Below are 22,578 nucleotides of genomic sequence, written 5' to 3'. Positions count from 1 at the left end.
AAGATATGCCAGGGCAGGGACCCCCATAAGAGAAGATTTTCACAGCTATAGCAGAGATTCTTAACCTGTTTAATGTCAAGGAGCCCCAGTTTCACATGCATTAGGCTAACGGAGTATGGATCCCCATTAATGGCATTTCTATCTGCATGGGACCCCAATTTATATTGTAAAATCAATGTTAATTGAACTCTGAGTGTACAAATGGAACCAAATGTGGTTCCATTATACACTCAGCTCAGTTACCCACAATGGTCCATTTGGTTCCGTTCCAAACTATCATTTAGCAAGGGACCCCTGGAACTCTCTCAAGGACCCCTGGGGGGGTCCCCGGACGCCGGACCCCACCTTGAGAACCACTGGGCTAGGGGGTATGCCTACTACGTTCTCGTTAAAAGTGGCACACATGCTGTCTGGCATGTAATCAATGTTTCCTCCAGAGTCAGACGCTTGAGATCACACAGCCGGGGAAGGAAGGAAGGAAGGAAGGGCGCAAGGAGGAGAGGAATAGTTCGATTGATTCTCTGAAGCACACGGATCGGGACTGGTGGTGTAATACTGAATATACGGAAGCACGCAGGCGATATCTGAGGTAAAGTGATTAAATAAAACAACTTATTTGAGAGTTTGTGGTCATAAATGGTCGTTTCGTTGTTGTGTTTGTTTTCGGTGCCATATGGTGGAGCTGTCGCTGATGACAAGGCTCATTGCCCGGCGTAGAGAGAGACATGTGCTCATGCGTTTTGACAACTTTACCGAGTGAAGCATTTCGACTTGTTTTTGGATTGAATGTTGTAGAATTAAGCCAGACACTTTCTATAACTAAAGGAGCCGATGTTATGAGCAAGAGCAATAGCGAGGTCTATGTTACTTATGAACAAGGTATTTTAACATGCAATAGTCAATTGCCTGCGACTGAGGCGAGCCCCTCCCAGCACAAGTTTACAGCACACACCTTTCTCCATTTAAACCAGTGGTTTTCAACCTTTTTCATATCAAGGCACATTATTTCTTTTTCGGTATTTGAGCCACGGACCACCTTGATGAGATTTAGCCTCTCAGACCAAAAACTTGGTGAATATTTTGTGTTGGATAAGATTTTGTCCACAATTCCATGCTGTATTGATGTGGTACCACAGGAGAGATTTAAACAGGCAAACATTGATCAAAAATAAGAGTTATTCTATCTTTCCAAATGGACCTGTGGCTGTAAAGGGTCCATTTGGTTTCATTATACAGTACTCTCACAAGAGTTACAGAACTAACTAGAAAAAGTGCCCTTCTGGGCACAGGTCTCCACCAGGAGGATAGGAGTGTGTGTGTGATGTTTGGCAAAATGTTTAGGAGCAATATAAACGTGTGTGTGTGTGTGTGTGACGCAGCTTGGCCTGTTGTAGCGCCACCATGAGGCTGATTTGAAAACTGGCAAGTGGCATTTGTTCCAAAGCCTAGTGGGAATATGCATGCACAGTTTCACCACAATCGCTGCGTTGAGTAGTTGTGGCGATTTGTACAAAGCGGGCTACTCCTGAAAAGTTTAGAAGCCAATCGTAGCCAATGAGGGTGGATTATGAGAAATCAAACAAACCCGTCTTGCTCACATGACTATGAAGAGCATGTGTACCGATTTGCGTGAAATTTGGATAAAATCTGAAGGAGTAATATTAGAAAATGTGTTTTACATATGTCGGCCTCCTGGTGGCGCTATAAAGAGCAGATGTGAAAAATTCCAGGCAAAGGTTTTTCTTTGGCCTCTAGGGAGTTGGCATACAAAGTTATCCACAGATCCGTGCAGTTATAGGTAAAACACTTTTCGGCCAGTTATAGCGCCACCATGAGGCTGAGTTGAAAATGTTCATGTGGCATTTCCTCCTCGGCCTAGTGGGAATGTGCGTGCACAATTTCACGGAAATCACACGATGTGTTCATGATTTGCAGCATTTTGTTTGAAACTGAGCACTCCTGCGAACTTTGGAAGCCAATCTCAGGATGGAGTCTGAGAAATCTGAAAGACCCGTTTCGTTGAATGGCTCTAGAGAGACTGTGTACCAATTTGCGTGATGTTTGGACAAAATCTGTAGGTGTACTGTCCAAAAACTTGTTTTGCACAAAGCGGCCTCCTGGTGGCGCTATAACAGGCCGTTCTGGAAATTCTGGGGCAGAGGTTCATCGTTGGCATCCAGGGAGTGTGTGTGCAAAATTTGGCATCGACCGGGTTAACCGGTCCAAACATCACACAAATTGGTACACAGTCTCTCTAGAGCCATTCAACGAAACTGGTCTTTCAGATTTCTCACACTCCATCCTGATTGGCTAAGATTGGCTTCCAAAGTTCGCAGGAGTGCTCAGTTTCAAACAAAATGCTGCAAATCATGAACACATCGTGTGATTTCCGTGAAATTGTGCACGCACATTCCCACTAGGCCGAGGAAGAAATGCCACATGAACATTTTCAACTCAGCCTCATGGTGGCGCTATAACTGGCCGAAAAGTGTTTTTACCTCCTAACTGCATGGATCTGTGGATAACTTTGTATGCCAACTCCCTAGAGGCCAAGGAAAAACCTTTGCCTGGAATTTTTCACATCTGCTCTTTATAGTGCCACCAGGAGGCCGACATATGTAAAACACATTTTCTAATATTACTCCTTCAGATTTTATCCAAATTTCACGCAAATCAGTACACATGTTCTCCATAGTCATGTGATCAAGACGGGTTTGTTTGATTTCTCATAATCCACCCTCATTGGCTACGATTGGATTCTAAACTTTTCAGGAGTAGCCCGCTTTGTACAAATTGCCACAACTACTCACCAGTTTCACCGCAGCGTCCGATTGCGGTGAAACTGTGCATGCATATTCCCACTAGGCTGAGGAAGAAATGCCACTTGACAGTTTTCAAATCAGCCTCATGGTGGCGCTACAACAGGCCAAGCCGTGTCACACACACACAAACACACACACACACACACACACACACTTATATATTACTCCTAAACATTTTGCCAAACATCACACACACTGGTGGAGACCTGTGCCCGGAAGGGCACTTTTTCTAGTTATCTTCTACTCTCCAGCAATAATATGGGGGTGGGCTGCTTTTATATGATTAAAAAAAAGTTGGCTGCCTACAAATCGAGGCCTAAATATTTGATTGTTTTTGCATCTTATTGCCGGCTGTGATGATTTGTCATCTTGGCTATTATCCAGTGGTTCCCATTTACCTTCATTGTTTCCTTGGAGACCCCCCCCCCCTTACAAAAGCTCAGGTACTGGGAAATGAGTCATCTGTTGATACACCCACCCACCATGCCAATTACATTTCTTCTTTGTTCTTTTGCCAGCTTCTTCCAAGATGAAGAATCTTGGATCTTGGGAGAAGCTGGGAGAAGAAGCAGAAGCAGCAGAAGCAGAAGCAGCAGGCCAGACTCAGTCCCAGAAGGATGCGGCTGACCAGAACTCTGACTACGTGTTTACGTGTGCTCCTGGTGAAGACCTGTGCCCAGAAGGGCACTTTTTCTAGTTTCAAATGAATCTGATCACGAACATAATTATCTTCTACTCTCCAGCAATAATATGGGGGTGGGCTGCTTTTATATGATTAAAAAAAAGTTGGCTGCCTACAAATTGGATAGGCCTATGCCTCAAAAGCACTTATTGGGCATGTAGGCCGAGGCCCTAGACTGTATTCTCCATCTGTGTGTTTTTCTGAAAGCATTCACAAATCTGCATCTTTCATTGCATCTCAAGACTTCATGTGTGTGTTTGTGTGTGCACTGCGGTGCACATTACTGTACAGTAGATTCTTGCTGAGTGTACTGTATGTGGCGCATGGAGCCCGGTCATTTTTTTATGACCCTAGAAGGTTTAGTGCTTGAGCTGCTGCAATCAGGGAAGAAAGTGTGTGTGCGTGCGTGCGTGCGTGCGTGCATGCGTGCATCCTTCTACTTCATCAGGCCTGTGGCCAAAAGAAGAATTATAGGAAAGACCAGGGATGGATGGCTAGGAAGATGAATAGATGTGGATAAATAAGACGTCAAGGAAGATGGATTGTAGGATCAAGATAGATAGTCTAGTATCTGGACTCTTCCAGGTACTGTTGTGAGTGTCAGAGTTTCATAGATGGCCAAATATACAGGCAGGAGATCAGACTGTACTGGATGCGATTACCACTAGGGAGGTGAAAGCGGTCCCATACTGTATGTACTGTAAATGTTAAGGCCATGTGAGAGATGTAGAGACAACAATAGAGAGATGACAAAATGGAGTGGTTAGAATGAACGTGCTCTGCATGACTGATTCATTGCACATGAATGAGATGGATTAAGAAACCGATCATTCATAGGAAACTATTAATTTACTGCCACCCGCATCCCCTCAGCGGTTGTGTACTCCAATGTATCTATTTTTGAATGCTTACCACCTGCAGTGCAGACAGTATATTCTCTCATGATCATCTGCTATTAGCGGCCCCTATATCTAGAAGTCTGCTGCGTTCACACGGGTGCGAAGATACAGTCTACCATTAATTTTCAATGGAAGCCAGCGACATGAAGATGCAAAGATACACCTGCCGTTTGTAGTTGCTGCAAAAGCTACAACAGCTACAAAGCTACAAAAAGTTGAGCAGATTTCAACTTCAGATGCAAAGATACGAAGCTACAAATCCGCGGTGTAGTTTTTGCATCTTTGTATCTTTTGCATCCGCCCGTGAGGCATATGCATTGATGCAAAGTTCACAGCATATTATTTGTTGCTTTGTATCTGTTGCTCACGGTCGTTGAAGTCATCAAGCGTGTGTCTGTAGTGATGTGTGTCGGAGTAGCGGCGGCCCGTGAGGCCTTTTTGGACCTAGGCATTATTTATATGCATTGGAAACGATGGAAACGGCCAGAACAGGGTGAAAAAGGCGTCTAGGGAGAATTACAGTACAAAGCTACAGTTGTGGCTTTGTATGTTTGCATCCATAAGGAACTTTGCTTAGCCCACCCCTTACATCACCACACTCCTGCTGTATTAGACTATTATTTTCCATTAAAGCACAGTGTATTTCATATTTCTATATGTTTCATTGACATATAGTAGTAGTTGATAGATATTACCCAATATCCCCTTTTCATATGCTGTAGCATGCACTCACCTACTACAGTACAGTACTCCCAGTCTTAATTGAGCTGGTCATATCCTGGAATGAATCAATAGCCAAGCAGAGCCAAATTGAGCTTTCTGAGGCTTATTTATTATTCATGTCGCACAAGATCGAGGCCTAAATATTTGATTGTTTTTGCATCTTATTGCCGGCTGTGATGATTTGTCATCTTGGCTATTATCCAGTGGTTCCCATTTACCTTCATTGTTTCCTTGGAGCCCCCCCCCCCCCCCCCCCCCCCTTACAAAAGCTCCTGTAAAAAAAAGATCAGTTCAGGTACTGGGAAATGAGTCATCTGTTGGTACACCCACCCACCATGCCAATTACATTTCTTCTTTGTTCTTTTGCCAGCTTCCAACATGAAGAATCTTGGATCTTGGAAGAAGCTGGGAGAAGAAGCAAAAGCAGCAAAAGCAGAAGCAGCAGGCCAGACTCAGTCCCAGAAGGATGCGGCTGACCAGAACTTTGACTACATGTTTAAGCTGCTGATGATTGGTGACACCTGCGTGGGAAAGACCTCTTTTCTCTTCCGCTACACGGACGACTCCTTCACTTCAGCCTTCGTCAGCACCGTGGGCATCGATTTCAAATGTAAAACCATCTACAGGAACGAGAGGAGAGTAAAGCTGCAGATCTGGGTGAGGGAGCACACACACACACACACACACACACACACACACACACTCCTTTAAAATCTCCTTTTTGAAAAGTGTACCGCAATTTCAGAAAAGTATAAATTATGCAGATGAACTTACCATTTAAATCTATGCCAAAGTAGTATGGCAAAGGTTTACTTGCGTTATTGTGACTTGTGAGTTACACATCTGTTTGTGTTGCCGAAGGGTATCCAGCCTGATTTACAGTGTAATAAACAAATTCTGCCTCCGTCTATTTTGCTCTAAAAATGCTTCAAGTGGAATGTTTATGCATCCAGCAACACAGCTTTCTCTATTCCATTCCAAGAGAGAATGTTTTTCAGAAAATGAAATGATGATTATTTTAATTTTCTTTCCAAAAAATTTACAAAATAGCAGAAATAGTTAATCTACAAGTGACATGTAACTAAGCTTGTAGATCAGCTATTTTTGAAAGATGTTTGAAAATGAAAGGACATTTTGTCAACATGGAAACAATTGCGTGCTCCAGGTGTAGCCCGCAGAACCATTGCGGCTCAAGAATCCACCACTCCTGAATGAAGTGTCTGGTGCTGGATGTCTGGTGCAATGCACAGGTCCTAGACCTGGTGAGAGCGGGAGTGGTCCTGGTGAGACGTAGGAGGGGCCCGGACAGGAGTAAACCCACCCTCCCCTCGCCAGATTGATCTACCTCCCAGTCCCGGCAGTAGTTCCGGAGCAAAGGATTGTGTGGCCCTGCAGGTCTTTCCCTAATGGGACTGATCGAGGGTATAGCTACTGGGATGTAAGTCTGGACTTGATCACCCCGGCTGGGTCACCTGAGTGAGGGATGTGATGTTGCGAGACCTGAAACCCTGATGACCTTGGGATACAGCACTGAGGATACGTCCCAGGTGCATCCATGCGATGTTTTTTCGTTTGAGTGATTATGCAAAAATAATTGCGACTATCTAAAATTATGCAAAAATAATTTCATGCAAAGATAATTGCATTTATCTCAAATAATTGGTTTTGGCGATTAAGTAATAATTGTGACAGCCAGGCCTAACTGGAACTTCAAAACTGTCCCAGACAGTGCCATGAAGCAGAGGCTGGGAAACTCCTCCCTAGAGCAGGGGTTCTCAACCCGTGGGTCGCGACCCCTCGGGGGGGTCGCCAAATTATTTGAGGGGGTCCCCAAATTATATTCAAAAAATAAAAGTTTAATTTTTTTATTTTCACGATTTTTCAAAAATAGCAGACCTACAAGCTTGTAGCGCGCCACTCGGTGGCGCGCTATGAGCTTGTAGATATTTTTCAATAGCTAAATTATAACATAATGCTTAAAACACCAAAAGGGGTTCCCGCCCAAAATGGGTTAAGGTTATTGTAGCAGTCAATTTATATTGGGGGTCGGGAGGGGGCGGGGTGGGGGTCCCGAGACATTGCCAAAGCATTTCCGGGGGTCCCCGGCCAAAAACGTTGAGAACCCCTGCCCTAGAGGACATCCTATGAGTGGGAAGTGAGGGAAAACCTTTTCTACATGCTTCTCCTCTGCTGCAGCGCGTGTGTGCGACTGTGCGCACTCCATTTTGACACCCCAGAGTTAATGACAGTTGATGTTGAGCATCGATCGGACGCCTCTGGTTTCATGAAAGATGCATGATGAGGTTGAGCTGCTGAACACAGGAGATGATGTCCTGTGTCTCTTCTTTTGACATTAACGCATTTAGGCCTGAACTGCCGTTTCTATGTCAGTGGTGCTCAACCTTTTCATGTCAAGGACCCCCAGAATTATCTGTATTTGGCTGTGGACCCCCATCTGAAAATATGTTGTCCCAGGGACCTCCCAGAAGCAAAGATTTGCGTTAAAAATGTTTGCTCTGAAAGAATATATATATATATATTTATTAAAAATTTGCACCACATTTTCAAGATTTTTCAAAAATAGCAGATCTAGAAGCTTGTAGCGCGGCACTTGGTGCCACGCTATGATGCGTGTAGATCTGCTTGTAGATCTGCTATTTTTCAATAGCTATTATAACATAATGCTTAAAACACCAAAAGCGGTTCCTGTCCTGTTTGGGTTAACAGGACTAGCATACCCCCCTCTACTGTACATCTTTTTTTCTTTTGATTTCCAACCATTTATATGATGTTTTTTTGCATAGTAGTACTGTATATTTGTATGTCTTTAAAATGTCCTGATGAATTGGAAATGGAGGACCCCTATGTAAACAAGCCTTAGTGCCTTTTCTGGGTATCTTGATTCTTGAACTGACTTTGTATCGAACTGTGCTTATTCTACCAACCAATCAAATCAATCACATTATTTTCACAGTCTGATCTGCTATCTGACAAACATTATTTACGAGTTTTAATTAAATGATTGGTAAATATAAAACTTTAAACCACATACAAAGAACATTTTCACCATTTACTTGATTATTATTATTATTGATTCAGCGTCAGAATGAACTCTGGGCAACCGAATACTAATTACAAACTAGAGATGGTGAAAAGGGGGAATAATGATATTCGTATGCTTTGATAAACATCTGCCCTTTTCTTGCTGATATATTGGAGTCTAAATCCAGATCAGAACTGTTTCCATGGCCACCAACGTACCTTGCTACTACACCGTGTATGTGTATGTATGTAATCTGGCCTTTGTTTCCAGGAGGATTTGCTAATACGCATGTTGTGTGTCTTCGTTGGTATCTGTGCTCTGCAGGTTTCTTAGGGCCTGTACAGACGAGGACGTATTCGGTGTTTCTGGGGCAAGTAATTAGCCGATCTACCCTTTTTGTCACACGGAGACGGCGTTTTGGGGGACTTTAACGGCTAATTTTGAAACTACCTTCCAGAGTGGGAAAGTTTGGAGACGCGACTTTCACGTCTCCGTGTGTACAGCGAATGCCGCCTAATTTGCTGAAACGGTGATGTCATAGTCCCCTCGCCCCCTCCAAACTAACCAGTGTTAATGGTTTATTTCACCATAACCACTTACATATAAGTATCACAGCTATTTTATATTTGCACATAATGTCTATAAATCTCTTCTCCAAAAATAGCCGATCTGCAGCCCGCACGCATGCAAACCGTTGTTGAGATTGAGCAGGCATGCACGAGAGAGGAGTTGTGTGTGAGGAGCTGATCACAGATGGAGGGAAAGTGTTATATTTGGCCTATTATTTATGCTATATATTATTGACCGCGTCGCAGTCAGTCACAGTCACAGAGAGAGAGAGAGAGAGAGAGAGAGAGAGAGAGAGAGAGATGCTGCGTGTTAAAAAATAGAAGGGGCGCGCTCTCTCTCGCTCTCTCTCTCTCTCTCTCTCTCTCTCTCTCTCTCACACTTACTTTGTGCTTGCTGCTGTTTTCAGAAGAATTAATCCAAGGTTTGTCATATATTATGGTTTAGTAGGCATACACTTTAGCTGGTCAGTCAGTGTGTGCAGACTCAGAGAGAGAAGCAGCACTGCTCTGCTCATTAAATTGATATGACGCATATGCGCATCTGATCAAGATAATTAGTTATTTGGCAACACCTGTGTGAAATACCAACGCTTTCATATAGCCTTTAGAATAAGCTTTTTCTTTTTTTTGTGGCCATCTACAGGCCAGCCATGTGTACTGCATCTTTATCTTGAAAACGAAGCAGTTTACCGGTCTCGAGTGGACGTCGTACATAATTAACATAACCGCAATGTAGACGCAGTAAAGTTTTATATCGTTCACAAAACTTAGGCGGGGAACAGCCCGCGACGTCCTCGTGAAGGCAGCCCCTTAGTTGACACCTATTGACTGGCTTGTAAATTGGTGTCTTGTGTTGCTGCCGCCCTGCCCCTCCCCCTTTTCCTCTTCAGAACTTATTATTCACCAAGTAGTGATTTGGTGAATCTGTCTGCATGCATTGCTCAATTATCGTAACGTAACCCAGACCACCTGGCTGGAACACATCGGTGTCACCGTAGCTTTTAACCACTTGTCTTTAACCATTATTTTAATCTGTAGCTATTGGAAAAATTGCAGACATACAAGCTCATAGCGCCTCGCTACAAGCTTGTAGATCTGCGGTTTGTTTTTTAAATCGTGAAAACGTGTGCAAATCTTTGAATATAATTTTCTTTCACAGTGAACGTTTTTAACTCATCTTTGCTTCTGTTTGCTTCTGTTGTCTACATGTGCTTAAGCACATGTAGACAACACCAACGCTGTCTGTGTACTAGAATGTATATTTGTCTTGGAAAAAGAAAAGTATAACTACATGTCTACAATACATGCTTAAGCACATGTAGACAACACCAACGCTGTCTATGTGTACTAGAATGTGTATTTGTCTTGGAAAAAGAAAAGTATAACTAATCATTGCACCTGGCTTTGCTGGTATTTTCAAACGCACCAAGTGCGTGCGTGCGTGCGTGCGTGCGTGCGTGTGTGTGTGTGTGTGTGTGTGTGGGAAGGACATTGCTTTCATATCTGGTAATCTCACGAACACGGAGACTCTGAGAGATCAAGATGTTCTCTCCAATGCTTACTGTATTGTCAGGAATATAAGACGACTCTGATTATAAGACGACCCCCATTTTTCAAGACTCATTCCTGGAAAAATATAATTGAATGTCAAATAGTCTAGTCCCCGATTTATAATACAACCCTGTTTTTTAGGATATTTCCATTGGATAAAAACGTAGTCTTATATTCAGGCGAATAGGGTATTTCCGATCTTCAGTACTTTTACTTCTACTCCACTACATCTCAGAGGCAAATCGTATACTTTTACTACTCCAGGGGTCCCCACAAGCCCTACGATAAGTGCTTCTCCCACGCCCTTTTTCGGACACTTGGACAAGTCTGTAAAACATTGACGCAACATTGACACTTGACGGAATGTATTCCACTATGTATTGTATGTATGTACAATATCCAAAGAAAAAAGTACTTTCTACTTTTTGTACTTTATCAAGTACATTTCAATACAATTACTGTTGTACTTTTACTCAATACATTTTGAATTCCGGAATTTTATTTGTAACAGAGATGGCCTCAAGAGTCTAATATCTCCCCTGGGTCCATAGTATAGGGGTATCCCTTTGGCCTAGTGGTAGGCCAAGATATTGGACTTTCACGCGCAACTCGGAAGACCCGAGTTTGAATCCCAGGCGTTGTATTAGGGGACTACAGCTTTGACGTGTCTGTCCATTGGTGTGTTTCCAGGACACGGCAGGCCAGGAGCGTTACAGGACCATCACCACAGCCTACTACCGAGGAGCCATGGGCTTCGTGCTCATGTACGACATCACCAGCCAAGAGACCTTCGTTTCTGTGCAGGACTGGTAGGTCAAACCTGGCCTGTTTAACACAAGGGTTTTCAACCCTTTTCATTTCAAGGCGCTCGCCCAGCAGTCTCCTGTCACCCAGGCGGGTATGTTGATCTGACCCCCCATTCCAAATCGCCAGCGCTCGCCCAGCATTCTGCTGTCACCCAGACGGGTATGTTGATCTGACCCCCCCCCCCCCCCCATTCCAAAGCACCAGCGCTCGCCCAGCAGTCTGCTGTCACCCAGGCGGATGTGTGTGTGTGTGTGTGCACGCACCTCGCCCTTTAGGGCAAGGTCGCTTCTCGCCCTCAGGCGTCTTACTGGTAGTCCTTATGGGGGGGTGGGGGTGATGAAAGGGGTGATGAAAGACTTTATTTAGGTCGCCATTGTTGTTTATTAATTCCGTTCTACATTTGATTTCCCAGGGCGACGCAGATCAACACCTACTCGTTTGACAACGCTCAGGTGGTGCTGGTGGGGAACAAGCTGGACCTGGAGGAGGACAGACAGGTCCCCACTAAGCCCGCACGGAGACTGGCCTCAGATCTAGGTTAGTACATAATATCACTGTAGACTGGCCTCAGAGCTAGGTTGGTACATGTTATCACTGTAGACTGGCCTTAGAGCTAGGTTAGTACATAATATCACTGTAGACTGGCCTCAGAGCTAGGTTGGTACATGTTATCACTGTAGACTGGCCTCAGAGCTAGGTTAGTACATAATATCACTGTAGACTGGCCTCAGAGCTAGGTTGGTACATGTTATCACTGTAGACTGGCCTCAGAGCTAGGTTAGTACATGTTATCACTGTAGACTGGCCTCAGAGCTAGGTTGGTACATAATATCACTGTAGACTGGCCTCAGAGCTAGGTTAGTACATGTTATCACTGTAGACTGGCCTCAGAGCTAGGTTAGGCCAAGCAAAAAAAAACATTGGTCTCCGATTTGCTGTCATTTTTGGGCTGAGTAGGTAGGGAATTTATTTTTTTATTATTTTTCGTGGGAAGGATGGGTAGCAAGGAATTTTTTTTTTTTTTTTTTTTTTTTTTCCCCAATCGGCAATGATGGATAGGCTTCTTTTTGAATAACTTCAATATGTGCCTGAGTTACCATCTTTTAAATAATTCTAATTCTAAAGTACACTGTAGGCTACCTACAAAAGAGTGTCAGAACTAGAAAAAGTGCCCCTCGGGGCACAGGTCTCCACCAGGGCAGGTCAGGTTATGGCCTCCTGGTGGCGCTATAATAGGCCAATGTGAAAAGGGTGCCATTTCTTCATACGCCTTTGATGGCAATTGGATGATTTGAGGCATTTTGTTCCAAAAATGTGTTTTGCAAAAATCAACCTGTTGGTGGCGCTATAACAGGCCAATTTGAAAAGTGTGGGATATATTCCTCAGCCTAGTAAGAAAATGTGTGAAAGATTTCACGTAAATTGCACGCTGCGTTCATGATTTGAGGCTTTTATTCAAAACGGGGCAATCTTGCAAACTGTGAAAGCCAATTATAGCCAATTAGGATGGAATATGAAATATCGGACAGATCCGACTTGCGCACATGACCATAGAGATACTGTGTAACGATTTGTGAGATTTTTGGACAGAATCTGGAGGAGTAATATCAAAAAATGTGTTCCTCCTGGTGGCGCTATAAAAGGCAAATGCGGAAAATGCAGGTCAAAGGTTTGTCCTTGGCCTCTAGGGAGTGTGCATGCAACGTTTCACGCAGATCGGTGCAGTTTTAGGTAAAACATGTGAAAAGCTGCCTCATGGTGGCGCTATAACAGGCCGTTCTGGAAAATGTGGGGCAGAGGTTCATCGTTGGCATCCAGGGAGTGTGTGTGTGCAAAGTTTGGCATCGACCGGGTTAACGGTGCCGGAGATTAGCTGGTAACAGACGGACGGAAGGACACACACACACACACGGACGGACGGAGTGCAAAACATACTCTCTCCCCATGCCTTCGGCCTGGTGGAGACAAACATAACACTGTATGCCTACAGCATTTGAAAACTTTGAATAGAATGTCCACACACTGGTTGAATACTTAGTAATACTAAGTAATGCTGATGTTTAACAATAATTCAACTCTTGAGTGGAAAATGGAACCAAATGGACCCATAAGGGTCCACTTGGTTTCATTTTACACTCAAAGAGTTAAAGATCTACTGGTATAGGGGTTCATTTGGTTACCAACTCTCCATTATTTAGCTGGGGACCACCTGGAACCCCCTCAAGGTTCACTGGTGGTCCCCGGACCACTGGTTGAGAACCACTGAATGAAAGGAATGATAGACAGTATGTAGAGCACAGGCTGGGGCTGACAGAGGAAAAACAATGGTCTGGACTCAGTGGACTGGTATTAGCAGAGGGGGTGAGAGAACTCCCTCAAGGACCACCTGGGTCACTGGTTCAGAACCACACACACACACACACACTCTCAGACCCCCCCCCCCCCCCCCCCCCCCCCCCCCCCCGCACGCACGTCAGTATGTTGTTAGCGTTAGCAGTCAACATTAGCATGAGTGTAGCTTCTAGCTTTCACAACTAACTGCTATCTTTGTCAAACAAAACTGTCGGAGCTTTTGTTTTTGACCAATGCCCACTTCAAAGATCATCTGATCTTACACGTGGAGCAAATTAATTAATAATGAGCTACTGACAGTGTTGGGTAAAAGACAAATAGCTCCGCGATGAGTAGACTCAGAGAGCAGCCTGCTTGCTGCACTGCTGCTGAATGATCAGAGCGGAGAGAGAGAGGGAGGGAGGCATGGCATGCACTCTTTCAAACTTCACCGTGCGTTGCGTTAATCCGCAACGCAATGAAATTGACGCGTTAAAAGGAACTTGACAGCCTTATACAAATGTAAAAAAAAAAAAAGTAATAAAGCTGAAACATGATAATGTTTTGAAGCAGAGAGCTACTGACTATCTGGTTTGACTCGGTCGGATTTTGACTTTCTTTTTTTTTTTTTTTTTTAACCAAATGCCAATAAAATAATTTGGGTCGCGCATATTTAATAGAGTCGGTCGGAAACCGGAGACCAATCTTTATTTTTGCTCGGCCTTAGTACATGTTATCACTGTAGACTGGCCTCAGAGCTAGGTTAGTACATGTTATCACTGTAGACTGACCTCAGAGCTAGGTTAGTACATGTTATCACTGTAGACTGGACTCAGAGCTAGGTTAGTACATGTTATCACTGTAGACTGGCCTCAGAGCTAGGTTGGTACATGTTATCACTGTAGACTGGCCTCAGAGCTAGGTTGGTACATGTTATCACTGTAGACTGGCCTCAGAGCTAGGTTGGTACATAATATCACTGTAGACTGGCCTCAGAGCTAGGTTAGTACATGTTATCACTGTAGACTGGCCTCAGAGCTAGGTTAGTACATGTTATCACTGTAGACTGGCCTCAGAGCTACGTTAGTACATGTTATCACTGTAGACTGGCCTCAGAGCTACGTTAGTACATTATCACTGTAGACTGGCCTCAGAGCTACGTTAATAATAATAATACATTTTATTTATAACGCACTTTACATTTGAAGCAAATCTCAAAGTGCTACAACAACAAGAACAATAAGATAGTGATAACACGTTAGTACATGTTATCACTGTAGACTGGCCTCAGAGCTAGGCTAGTACATGTTATCACTGTAGACTGGCCTCAGAGCTAGGTTAGTACATGTTATCACTGTAGACTGGCCTCAGCTAGGTTAGTACATGCTATCACTGTAGACTGGCCTCAGAGCTAGGTTAGTACATGTTATCACTGTAGACTGGCCTCAGAGCTAGGTTGGTACATAATATCACTGTAGACTGGCCTCAGAGCTAGGTTAGTACATGTTATCACTGTAGACTGGCCTCAGAGCTAGGTTAGTACATGTTATCACTGTAGACTGGCCTCAGAGCTACGTTAGTACATGTTATCACTGTAGACTGGCCTCAGAGCTACGTTAGTACATTATCACTGTAGACTGGCCTCAGAGCTACGTTAATAATAATAATACATTTTATTTATAACGCACTTTACATTTGAAGCAAATCTCAAAGTGCTACAACAACAAGAACAATAAGATAGTGATAACACGTTAGTACATGTTATCACTGTAGACTGGCCTCAGAGCTAGGCTAGTACATGTTATCACTGTAGACTGGCCTCAGAGCTAGGTTAGTACATGTTATCACTGTAGACTGGCCTCAGCTAGGTTAGTACATGCTATCACTGTAGACTGGCCTCAGAGCTAGGTTAGTACATGTTATCACTGTAGACTGGCCTCAGAGCTAGGTTGGTACATAATATCACTGTAGACTGGCCTCAGAGCTAGGTTGGTACATAATATCTCTGTAGACTGACCTCAGAGCTAGGTTGGTACATATTATCTCTGTAGACTGGCCTCAGAGCTAGGTTAGTACATGTTATCACTGTAGACTGGCCTCAGAGCTAGGTTGGTACATGTTATCACTGTAGACTGGCCTCAGAGCTAGGTTGGTACAGACCCTTGAATTTAGACTTGTATAGAGTAGAGTTACGCAAACTGCGTTCACTTCATGGGGCCAGTCCAATGGAGGCTCTCCTACGTAGACTTCTATTGAGAATGGGGACTCGTGACTGGTACAAGTCCTGGACCGGTCTGATGATCTTAAATCCCTTTATTTTAGATTGTTTTGTAGTAATCGTACAACATAAACATTAAAGATTAACACAACCGTTGCCGGGATTCCTTCAAAATAGGAGCTTTGGGGTGCCGGAAAGACATGGCCGCTTTTACTCTGAACCCCACGACCCGGAAACAATCTGCTAAAAAAAGTTTGCTTTACATTGCCAGATTACATTGCTATCGTTTTAATTTATACGATATATGATCCAAAAAGCTTCATATTTTGCGGGAGAGACGGATGAGGAGCAGAAATGAAGCGCTAGTATATAGATCAGTTCAAAACCATGGAGAGCGCCCTGGATTAGGAGAGACGAGTCATTATTTCTGCCGCGCAGATTTATTTTCTACGGCTAAGGAAAAAAAAAGGAAAAAAATCAGAATATTCTTATCTCGCCCGGTATCATTGAGGATGCGCTAGGACGTCTACAGACGTCGTATGTACCCCTCGGTTCGATTCCCTATGATGTTTCCAGACGTCCTATGTACAGAATGTGTTAAGAGACTTTAGTTGTTAATGTACAATACTTTAAAACAGTTGTCATGTTGCACACATGCTTAAAATAGCTCTTGTTTGCACCGCCCTCGTTGAAAACAATGTATTTCCAACTCCAGCTTGGCTCAGTTCAGGCTGCATGTACAGCGCTCGGTTTCTGCCCCCTCTATATCGTAACTCTTCTATTAGATGGCTCTGGGTTGGTAGTACCAGTGTTGCTTTCGTCGACTACCTTTCACTGACAAACTAAATAACAACTAAGCTATGAAACACTAGAAAACACAAGTTGGTACATCATTATCACACACTGTAGACTGGCCTCAGAGCTAGGTTGGTACATCATTATCACACACTGTAGACTGGCCTCAGAGCTAGGTTGGTACATCATTATCACACACTGTAGACTGGCCTCAGAGCTAGGTTGGTACATCATTATCACACACTGTAGACTGGCCTCAGAGCTAGGTTGGTACATCATTATCACACACTGTAGACTGGCCTCAGAGCTAGGTTGGTACATCATTATCACACACTGTAGACTGGCCTCAGAGCTAGGTTGGTACATCATTATCACACACTGTAGACTGGCCTCAGAGCTAGGTTGGTACATCATCACATTTGGAAAAAACGTGATGACATACATAGACTCTTATGAATATAAATTAATCTTGATTTTGTTCACCTGTAGTTTGATTACCAGCTGCAGGTTCTTCAAACACGGCTGTTTTTAATCACAGTGCTACTAAGTTTTTAATCTCATTCAAGATGACATACAGACGCTAATCCAAACGTAATCAGATCACTAAAATATGCATCTGAAAGGTTTCGAAAAAATAAGCCACGTGGTTGCAAACATGCTTAGCTGGCCGTCTCTCTCTCTCTCTCTCTCTCTCTCTCTCTCTCTCTCTCTCTCTCTCTCTCTCTCTCTCTCTCTCTCTCTCTCTCTCTCTCTCTCTCTCTCTCTCTCTCTCGCGCTCTCGCTCTCGCTCTCGCTCTCTTCTCTCCAGTGTAGACAAACACTAGCCCTGCTGGACACGGTTACAGTGATTGAGATTCAAACATCCCATAGCCTGAAGGGGGAACTTTGGATTGGTTCAGAAACATACAGGCTTCCGTTTCAGACGGGGGGGAAAGAAAAACTAAACAAAACGTAAAATTACTGAAAATGTCATTGCAGTAGACCAGTGGGTTTCAACCCTTTTCATATTAAAGGGATAGTTCAGATTTTTTGAACTTAAGTTGTATGAAATACTTGCCATTAATATAGTGGTTGCAACTGTATTAATTGATTGCCCGAGTCCTGTGGTGGGAGTTCTGCTCTGGTTTTGGTGAAATATCAAGTAGTTCCGGTCATTTTGTGGGGGGCACTGGGGGCCACGCAGTAAAAGTAAATGAATCCACAAAACTAACGTCATTTGTATTGTTGACCTATTTCTAAAATATTAGTGCAACTTCCGTTCTTTTTTTACCCCTCTATCACACAGAACTATGATTTTTGTGTCCATATCACTACGCCCAAAAAATAGTTCCATGTGATAGAGGGGTCAAAGTTGAACGAAAGTCACGCTAATATTTTAGAAATAGGTCAACAATACAAATTACGTTCGTTTTGTGGATTCATTTACTTTTACTGCGTGGCCCCAGTGCCCCCCACAAAATGACCGGAACTACTTAATATTGACCAAAACCAGAGCAGAACTCCCACCACAGGACTCGGGCAATCAATAATACAGTTGCAACCACTATATTAATGGCAAGTATTTCATACAACTTAAGTTAAAAAAATCTGAACTATCCCTTTAAGGCCCATTATTTATTCTGCATTTGAACCACGGACCACCATTTGATTTAGATTAGATTTAGCCTCTCAGATCCAAACTAAAGAATAATGTCCACATTTCCATGCTGTATGGATGATAGGAGAGATAATAACACAGGCAAACATTGTGATCAAAATAACAATTCTTCTACATTCTGTAATTGTGTAGACTTCTTTTCTTGAAAATTAAGTAATGCAGATGTTTAACAATAATTTAACTCTTGAGAGTGTAAAATGGAACCGTATGGACCCGTATGGGTCCATTTGGTTTCATTTTTGCACTATCAATAGTTAGATCTTTAAGGGTCCATATGGTTACCAACTCTCCATTTAGCTGGGGACCACCTGGAACCCCCTCATGGACCACTAGAGGTCCCCGGACCACTGGTTGAAAACCACTGCAGTAGACCTTTCATAAATCATATATTATCATACACTGCACTGTTACACACAACATAATGTAGTCTCATGGCAATCGTGTGTGTGTGTGTGTGTGTGTGTGTGTGTGTGTGTGTGTGTGTGTGTGTGTGTGTGTGTGTGTGTGTGTGTGTGTGTGTGTGTGTGTGTGTGTGTGTGTGTGTGTGTGTGTGTGTGTGTGTGTGTGTGTGTGTGTGTGTGTGTGTGTGTGTGTGTGTGTGTGTGTGTGTGTGTGTGTGTGTGTGTGTGTGTGTGTGTGTGTGTGTGTGTGTGTGTTGGGCATGTTGGGCAGGCGCATGCCGTATTCCACATATACTGTATATGTGACTAAATTTGACTGAGGGGCTGCCATTGGATTTTTTTTAATTTTCGTTTTTTTGACTTATTGGTTGTTCAGTTTGACCCACCAGTTTTGGAGATATGGCTTATAGAGTAATGTCTTGCAGAAAACAGCGAGTTGAGAAAACAGGCTTGAAAGGTTCACTTCTGTGGTCTCCCAACATTACACCTAGCTACATGTTTAAGCATTTATTTCATATTTACAGCTCTATTTACAGCTCTGACACTTATTTCAGACATGCTCTATTATGTGAAGAGTGCCTGTGCTATTAACTCATTTAAAATAAAATAAAAGGTTTTCCTCCTCTGGTGAAAAGCTGGAGTTTGTGCGATGGCAGGCTCTCAGTCCAATCTAGTCACATATATAGGGGCATGTTGGGCGGGCCCATCACGTATTCTAACAACCGTATAGAGCGTCGCAGTCGCTGCGCCCCCTTTCAGAACGACGAGGGAGGGTACACATTTTTTTGTTTGTTTTTCTTTGTAATTATTTGTTCGGCCCAAAATATTGTGTTTATTTTCATGATTTGTCTTTGTCCGGGGCTTATACATGTAGGTCTTTAAATAAATACTTTTTGAAACGTCTATGGGGAAAAATGCATGGGGAATTATTTTCCGGGCCGCTTGCCGTCGTCATAAAAGAGGGAGGGGCGGGACTGCGACGCTCTATAATTGCGAAACGGCTTCCAAAATGACGTGACCGCTGTCCGTGGTGCTGAACTCTTACTTTGCGTTTCATTATTTTTCGATTTCAATTTTGTTTCCCTTTTTTCGTTTGAATTATTATACAAAAACAATAAATGGCATTTAACACATTCAGTATTAATTCATTCATTCTTCAGCCAGTGTTATTCCAGTGAAACCCTTATTTTGAAGGTCCACCGGGACCCCGAGACATGAACCGGATGTAGGAACATGTTGTGTGCTGTGACAGACGATCGATCGTTTTTTATTTCACCGTGAAAAGAGATTTTGTGGCAGTGATCATCGGTTCTTTGGTTGCGGGCCGTTGAATGAAGCTGGTTTTACCAGGGAGGGACGTGCGCAGTCTGGAAAAACAATCCCAGATAAATGCATGTTTCTGGATCTGATAACGGACGGCAGGCGAAAATGTCACTTCCGGTTAATTTCCTGTTGTATGTGTTGCTTAGCAACCTAGAACCATCATACATAACCCACTGAGAGGACCTCATGACGTCATCGACGCTTTACTGCTGGATTAGACTTGCGAGGTGGAGTAGAGGTGAATGTGTGTTAATTATTCCAATGATCCATGGGTCGGCGGTTCAAATCCCGGCTCCTCCTGTCTACATGTCGAAGTGTCCTTGGGCAAGACACTGAACCCCAAATTGCTCCCGATGTGCTGGTTGGTACCTTGCATGGCTTCCGCCGCAATCGGTGTATGAATGTAATGCACAATCTATGTAAAGCGCCTTGGATAAAGGCGCTATATAAATGCACCATTTAACCATTTAACTTACTTATATGGCCTACATGTTTTGCATTGATGTCCCAAATGTTTTGAATCTGTGTGAGAGAAATGCGCTAATTTCGTAAAATCTCTGTCTTTCTCCTCACGCAGGCTTCGAGTTCTTCGAGGCCAGTGCGAAGGACAACATCAACGTGAAGGAGGTGTTCGACAGGCTTGTGGACGTCATCTGTGAGAGGATGAACGACACCCCCCCCCCCAGTCCCTCCTGGCCTGGGGGGCCAATCAGAGTGGAGGGGGATGCCTCCCTTCTAAAGGACGCAAGCCAGGGTGGCTGTACTTGTTGATAGCTGAAATGGCTTAATGGCATATTTCACTTTAAAAAAAACAAATGTTTGGGTCAATTTATCATCTACTCAGGCTTTTGTGAACCGGCCGGTTTCTTTTGTTGCTCCATTCAGTATTTAGATGTGTGATATTAATTTTATCAGACCCCTTTCCACCCCCTTCCTACACAAACCCATTCTAACTTCATACTCCATTATGGTATTAGGCCCTAGTACATGAGGGGGTCATGTTTTATTTTTTAGATAAAACGTTTTTCATATTTGTAGTTTCGTGTCTGATGAAAATGAATATCGAATATCTAAATACTGAAAAAAAAAAAAAAAATACTTCTGGGGTGGGTTGTTCAGCTTTCGCTGAAACTAGCCGATGGACTTGCTAATCGATCGGCTATTTTAAGCTATATTAAAAGCTTTCCCCACAATATGGATGCTGGGGTTTAAGTGATTAAACATCACATAGTGGCTTAATTAACCACATGAACCCTGGCGGCGCATCCTTGTAATGGGCATGTAATGTAATAGGCGAGCATTCAGCAAACATCGGCGAACATTTCGTGAAAATAGCTCGTCTACGAGTCGACCTCGGATTGTAAATTGGCTTTGGTGTAAAGCAGAAAAAAGAGGGGGCCAAGTGTAGATACCTAGGGACCCTGGGCTGTGTATATAGGACTATGTAGTTAAACACAGACGTCACACACACTCGCCAAAGTCAGCTCAAATTGCCAAAAAGTCTAATATTTGGAATGCACTCAGCCTTATTATGTAATGTTTTGTTATGTGTTTCAAAGCAATCTTCAGTGTTCACCGTTTGTATTGGTTCTGGCTGTTCCGTAGACATTCTGAATATTTGCAGAAATGTCATAACGTTCCATATCCATTTGGTTCCCCTGACTGTATGGTTTGTTAATGGCTGAATTGCACTGAGTGTGTGTAATGTGTTGCATTGAATATCAGTTCATGTAGAACGGAAAACCCATTTCATTTGGTTGTACGATGCTGCCCCCTTGTGGGTGCTGTAGGGTACTAAAATCATTCTAAGTCAAGTGAATGGCAGAGTGCACGCCACCAACTATAACAAAGACATGGTGAACATGATATAGCCATCATTGTAGCTATCTACATCTATTTGCTTTTATTTTACTTTTCCATCATTGCGGTGTCATTTTACCTTGTAAATTATTTTGTATTGTATCTGTTGAAATATGAGAATAAAGATTGCAAAGCTATGAATTTCTTGGCATTCATTTCAACGGGTTATATTAACATTTAATTGTAAAGTCGTGCGTGCGTGTTACGGCCACGAAACCTGGCTCGAACAACCAATGGCCATACCATAATAACAGGACAATAATAACAGGACAAAGTCAGGTCTCAAAATGCAATACATTTTATTTGAAATCCAGATAAACGGGTTAGATTGTTTTTATTCTTGCATAGGGTAGTAGGAGTAGAAATTAAGCAAACCGAGACCTAACTAAAGTCTGGTATGGCAGAATCACAAGGCCAGAGTCTGGTGAGCCAAGCACTTACATGTGTCCGTCGATGGGTCACCTGACTCCTTACATGTGCCGTCGATGGGTCACCAGACTCCTTACATGTGCCCGTCGATGGGTCACCAGACTCCTTACATGTGCCGTCGATGGGTCACCTGACTCCTTACATGTGCCGTCGATGGGTCACCTGACTCCTTACATGTGCCGTCGATGGGTCACCTGACTCCTTACTTGTGTCCGTCGATGGGTCACCTGACTCCTTACATGTGCCCGTCGATGGGTCACCAGACTCCTTACTTGTGCCCGTCGATGGGTCACCTGACTCCTTACATGTGCCCGTCGATGGGTCACCTGACTCCTTACATGTGCCGTCGATGGGTCACCTGACTCCTTACATGTGCCGTCGATGGGTCACCAGACTCCTTACATGTGCCCGTCGATGGGTCACCAGACTCCTTACATGTGCCGTCGATGGGTCACCAGACTCCTTACA

General features: G+C 43.5%; 1 protein-coding gene across 2 annotated transcripts; it reads left to right on the top strand.

Moving 5' to 3' along the window:
- Window positions 1-334: 334 nt before the first annotated feature.
- LOC306921587 (ras-related protein Rab-3D-like) lies at window positions 335-21,822 on the top strand. Of its 2 annotated transcripts, XM_079498782.1 has the most exons (6): window positions 335-589; window positions 3,341-3,484; window positions 5,497-5,783; window positions 10,980-11,098; window positions 11,509-11,633; window positions 20,399-21,822. In XM_079498782.1, exons 2-6 carry the CDS (start codon window positions 3,352-3,354, stop codon window positions 20,590-20,592), a joined length of 858 nt encoding a protein of 285 aa, XP_079354908.1. In that variant the 5' UTR covers window positions 335-589; window positions 3,341-3,351; the 3' UTR covers window positions 20,593-21,822. The 2 variants fall into 2 exon arrangements, with proteins under 2 accessions (XP_079354908.1, XP_079354909.1); XM_079498783.1 differs by lacking the exon at window positions 3,341-3,484 and having other exon boundaries at window positions 337-589.
- The last annotated feature ends 756 nt before the right edge of the window (window positions 21,823-22,578 follow it).

This window comes from Electrona antarctica (genome assembly GCF_951216825.1).
Source record: "Electrona antarctica genome assembly, chromosome: 4".
NCBI lineage: Eukaryota > Metazoa > Chordata > Actinopteri > Myctophiformes > Myctophidae > Electrona > Electrona antarctica.
This window is presented reverse-complemented; position numbering and strand designations above follow the sequence as displayed.

Bases quoted from the DNA above. Each gene is read 5' to 3' on its own strand.
- LOC306921587 (XM_079498782.1), top strand. From the start codon at position 3,352: ATGAAGAATCTTGGATCTTGGGAGAAGCTGGGAGAAGAAGCAGAAGCA. The intron at 3,485-5,496 runs GTGAAGACCTGT...TTCTTTTGCCAG, and splicing joins CGTGTTTACGTGTGCTCCTG to CTTCCAACATGAAGAATCTT. The intron at 11,634-20,398 runs GTTAGTACATAA...CTCCTCACGCAG, and splicing joins GAGACTGGCCTCAGATCTAG to GCTTCGAGTTCTTCGAGGCC.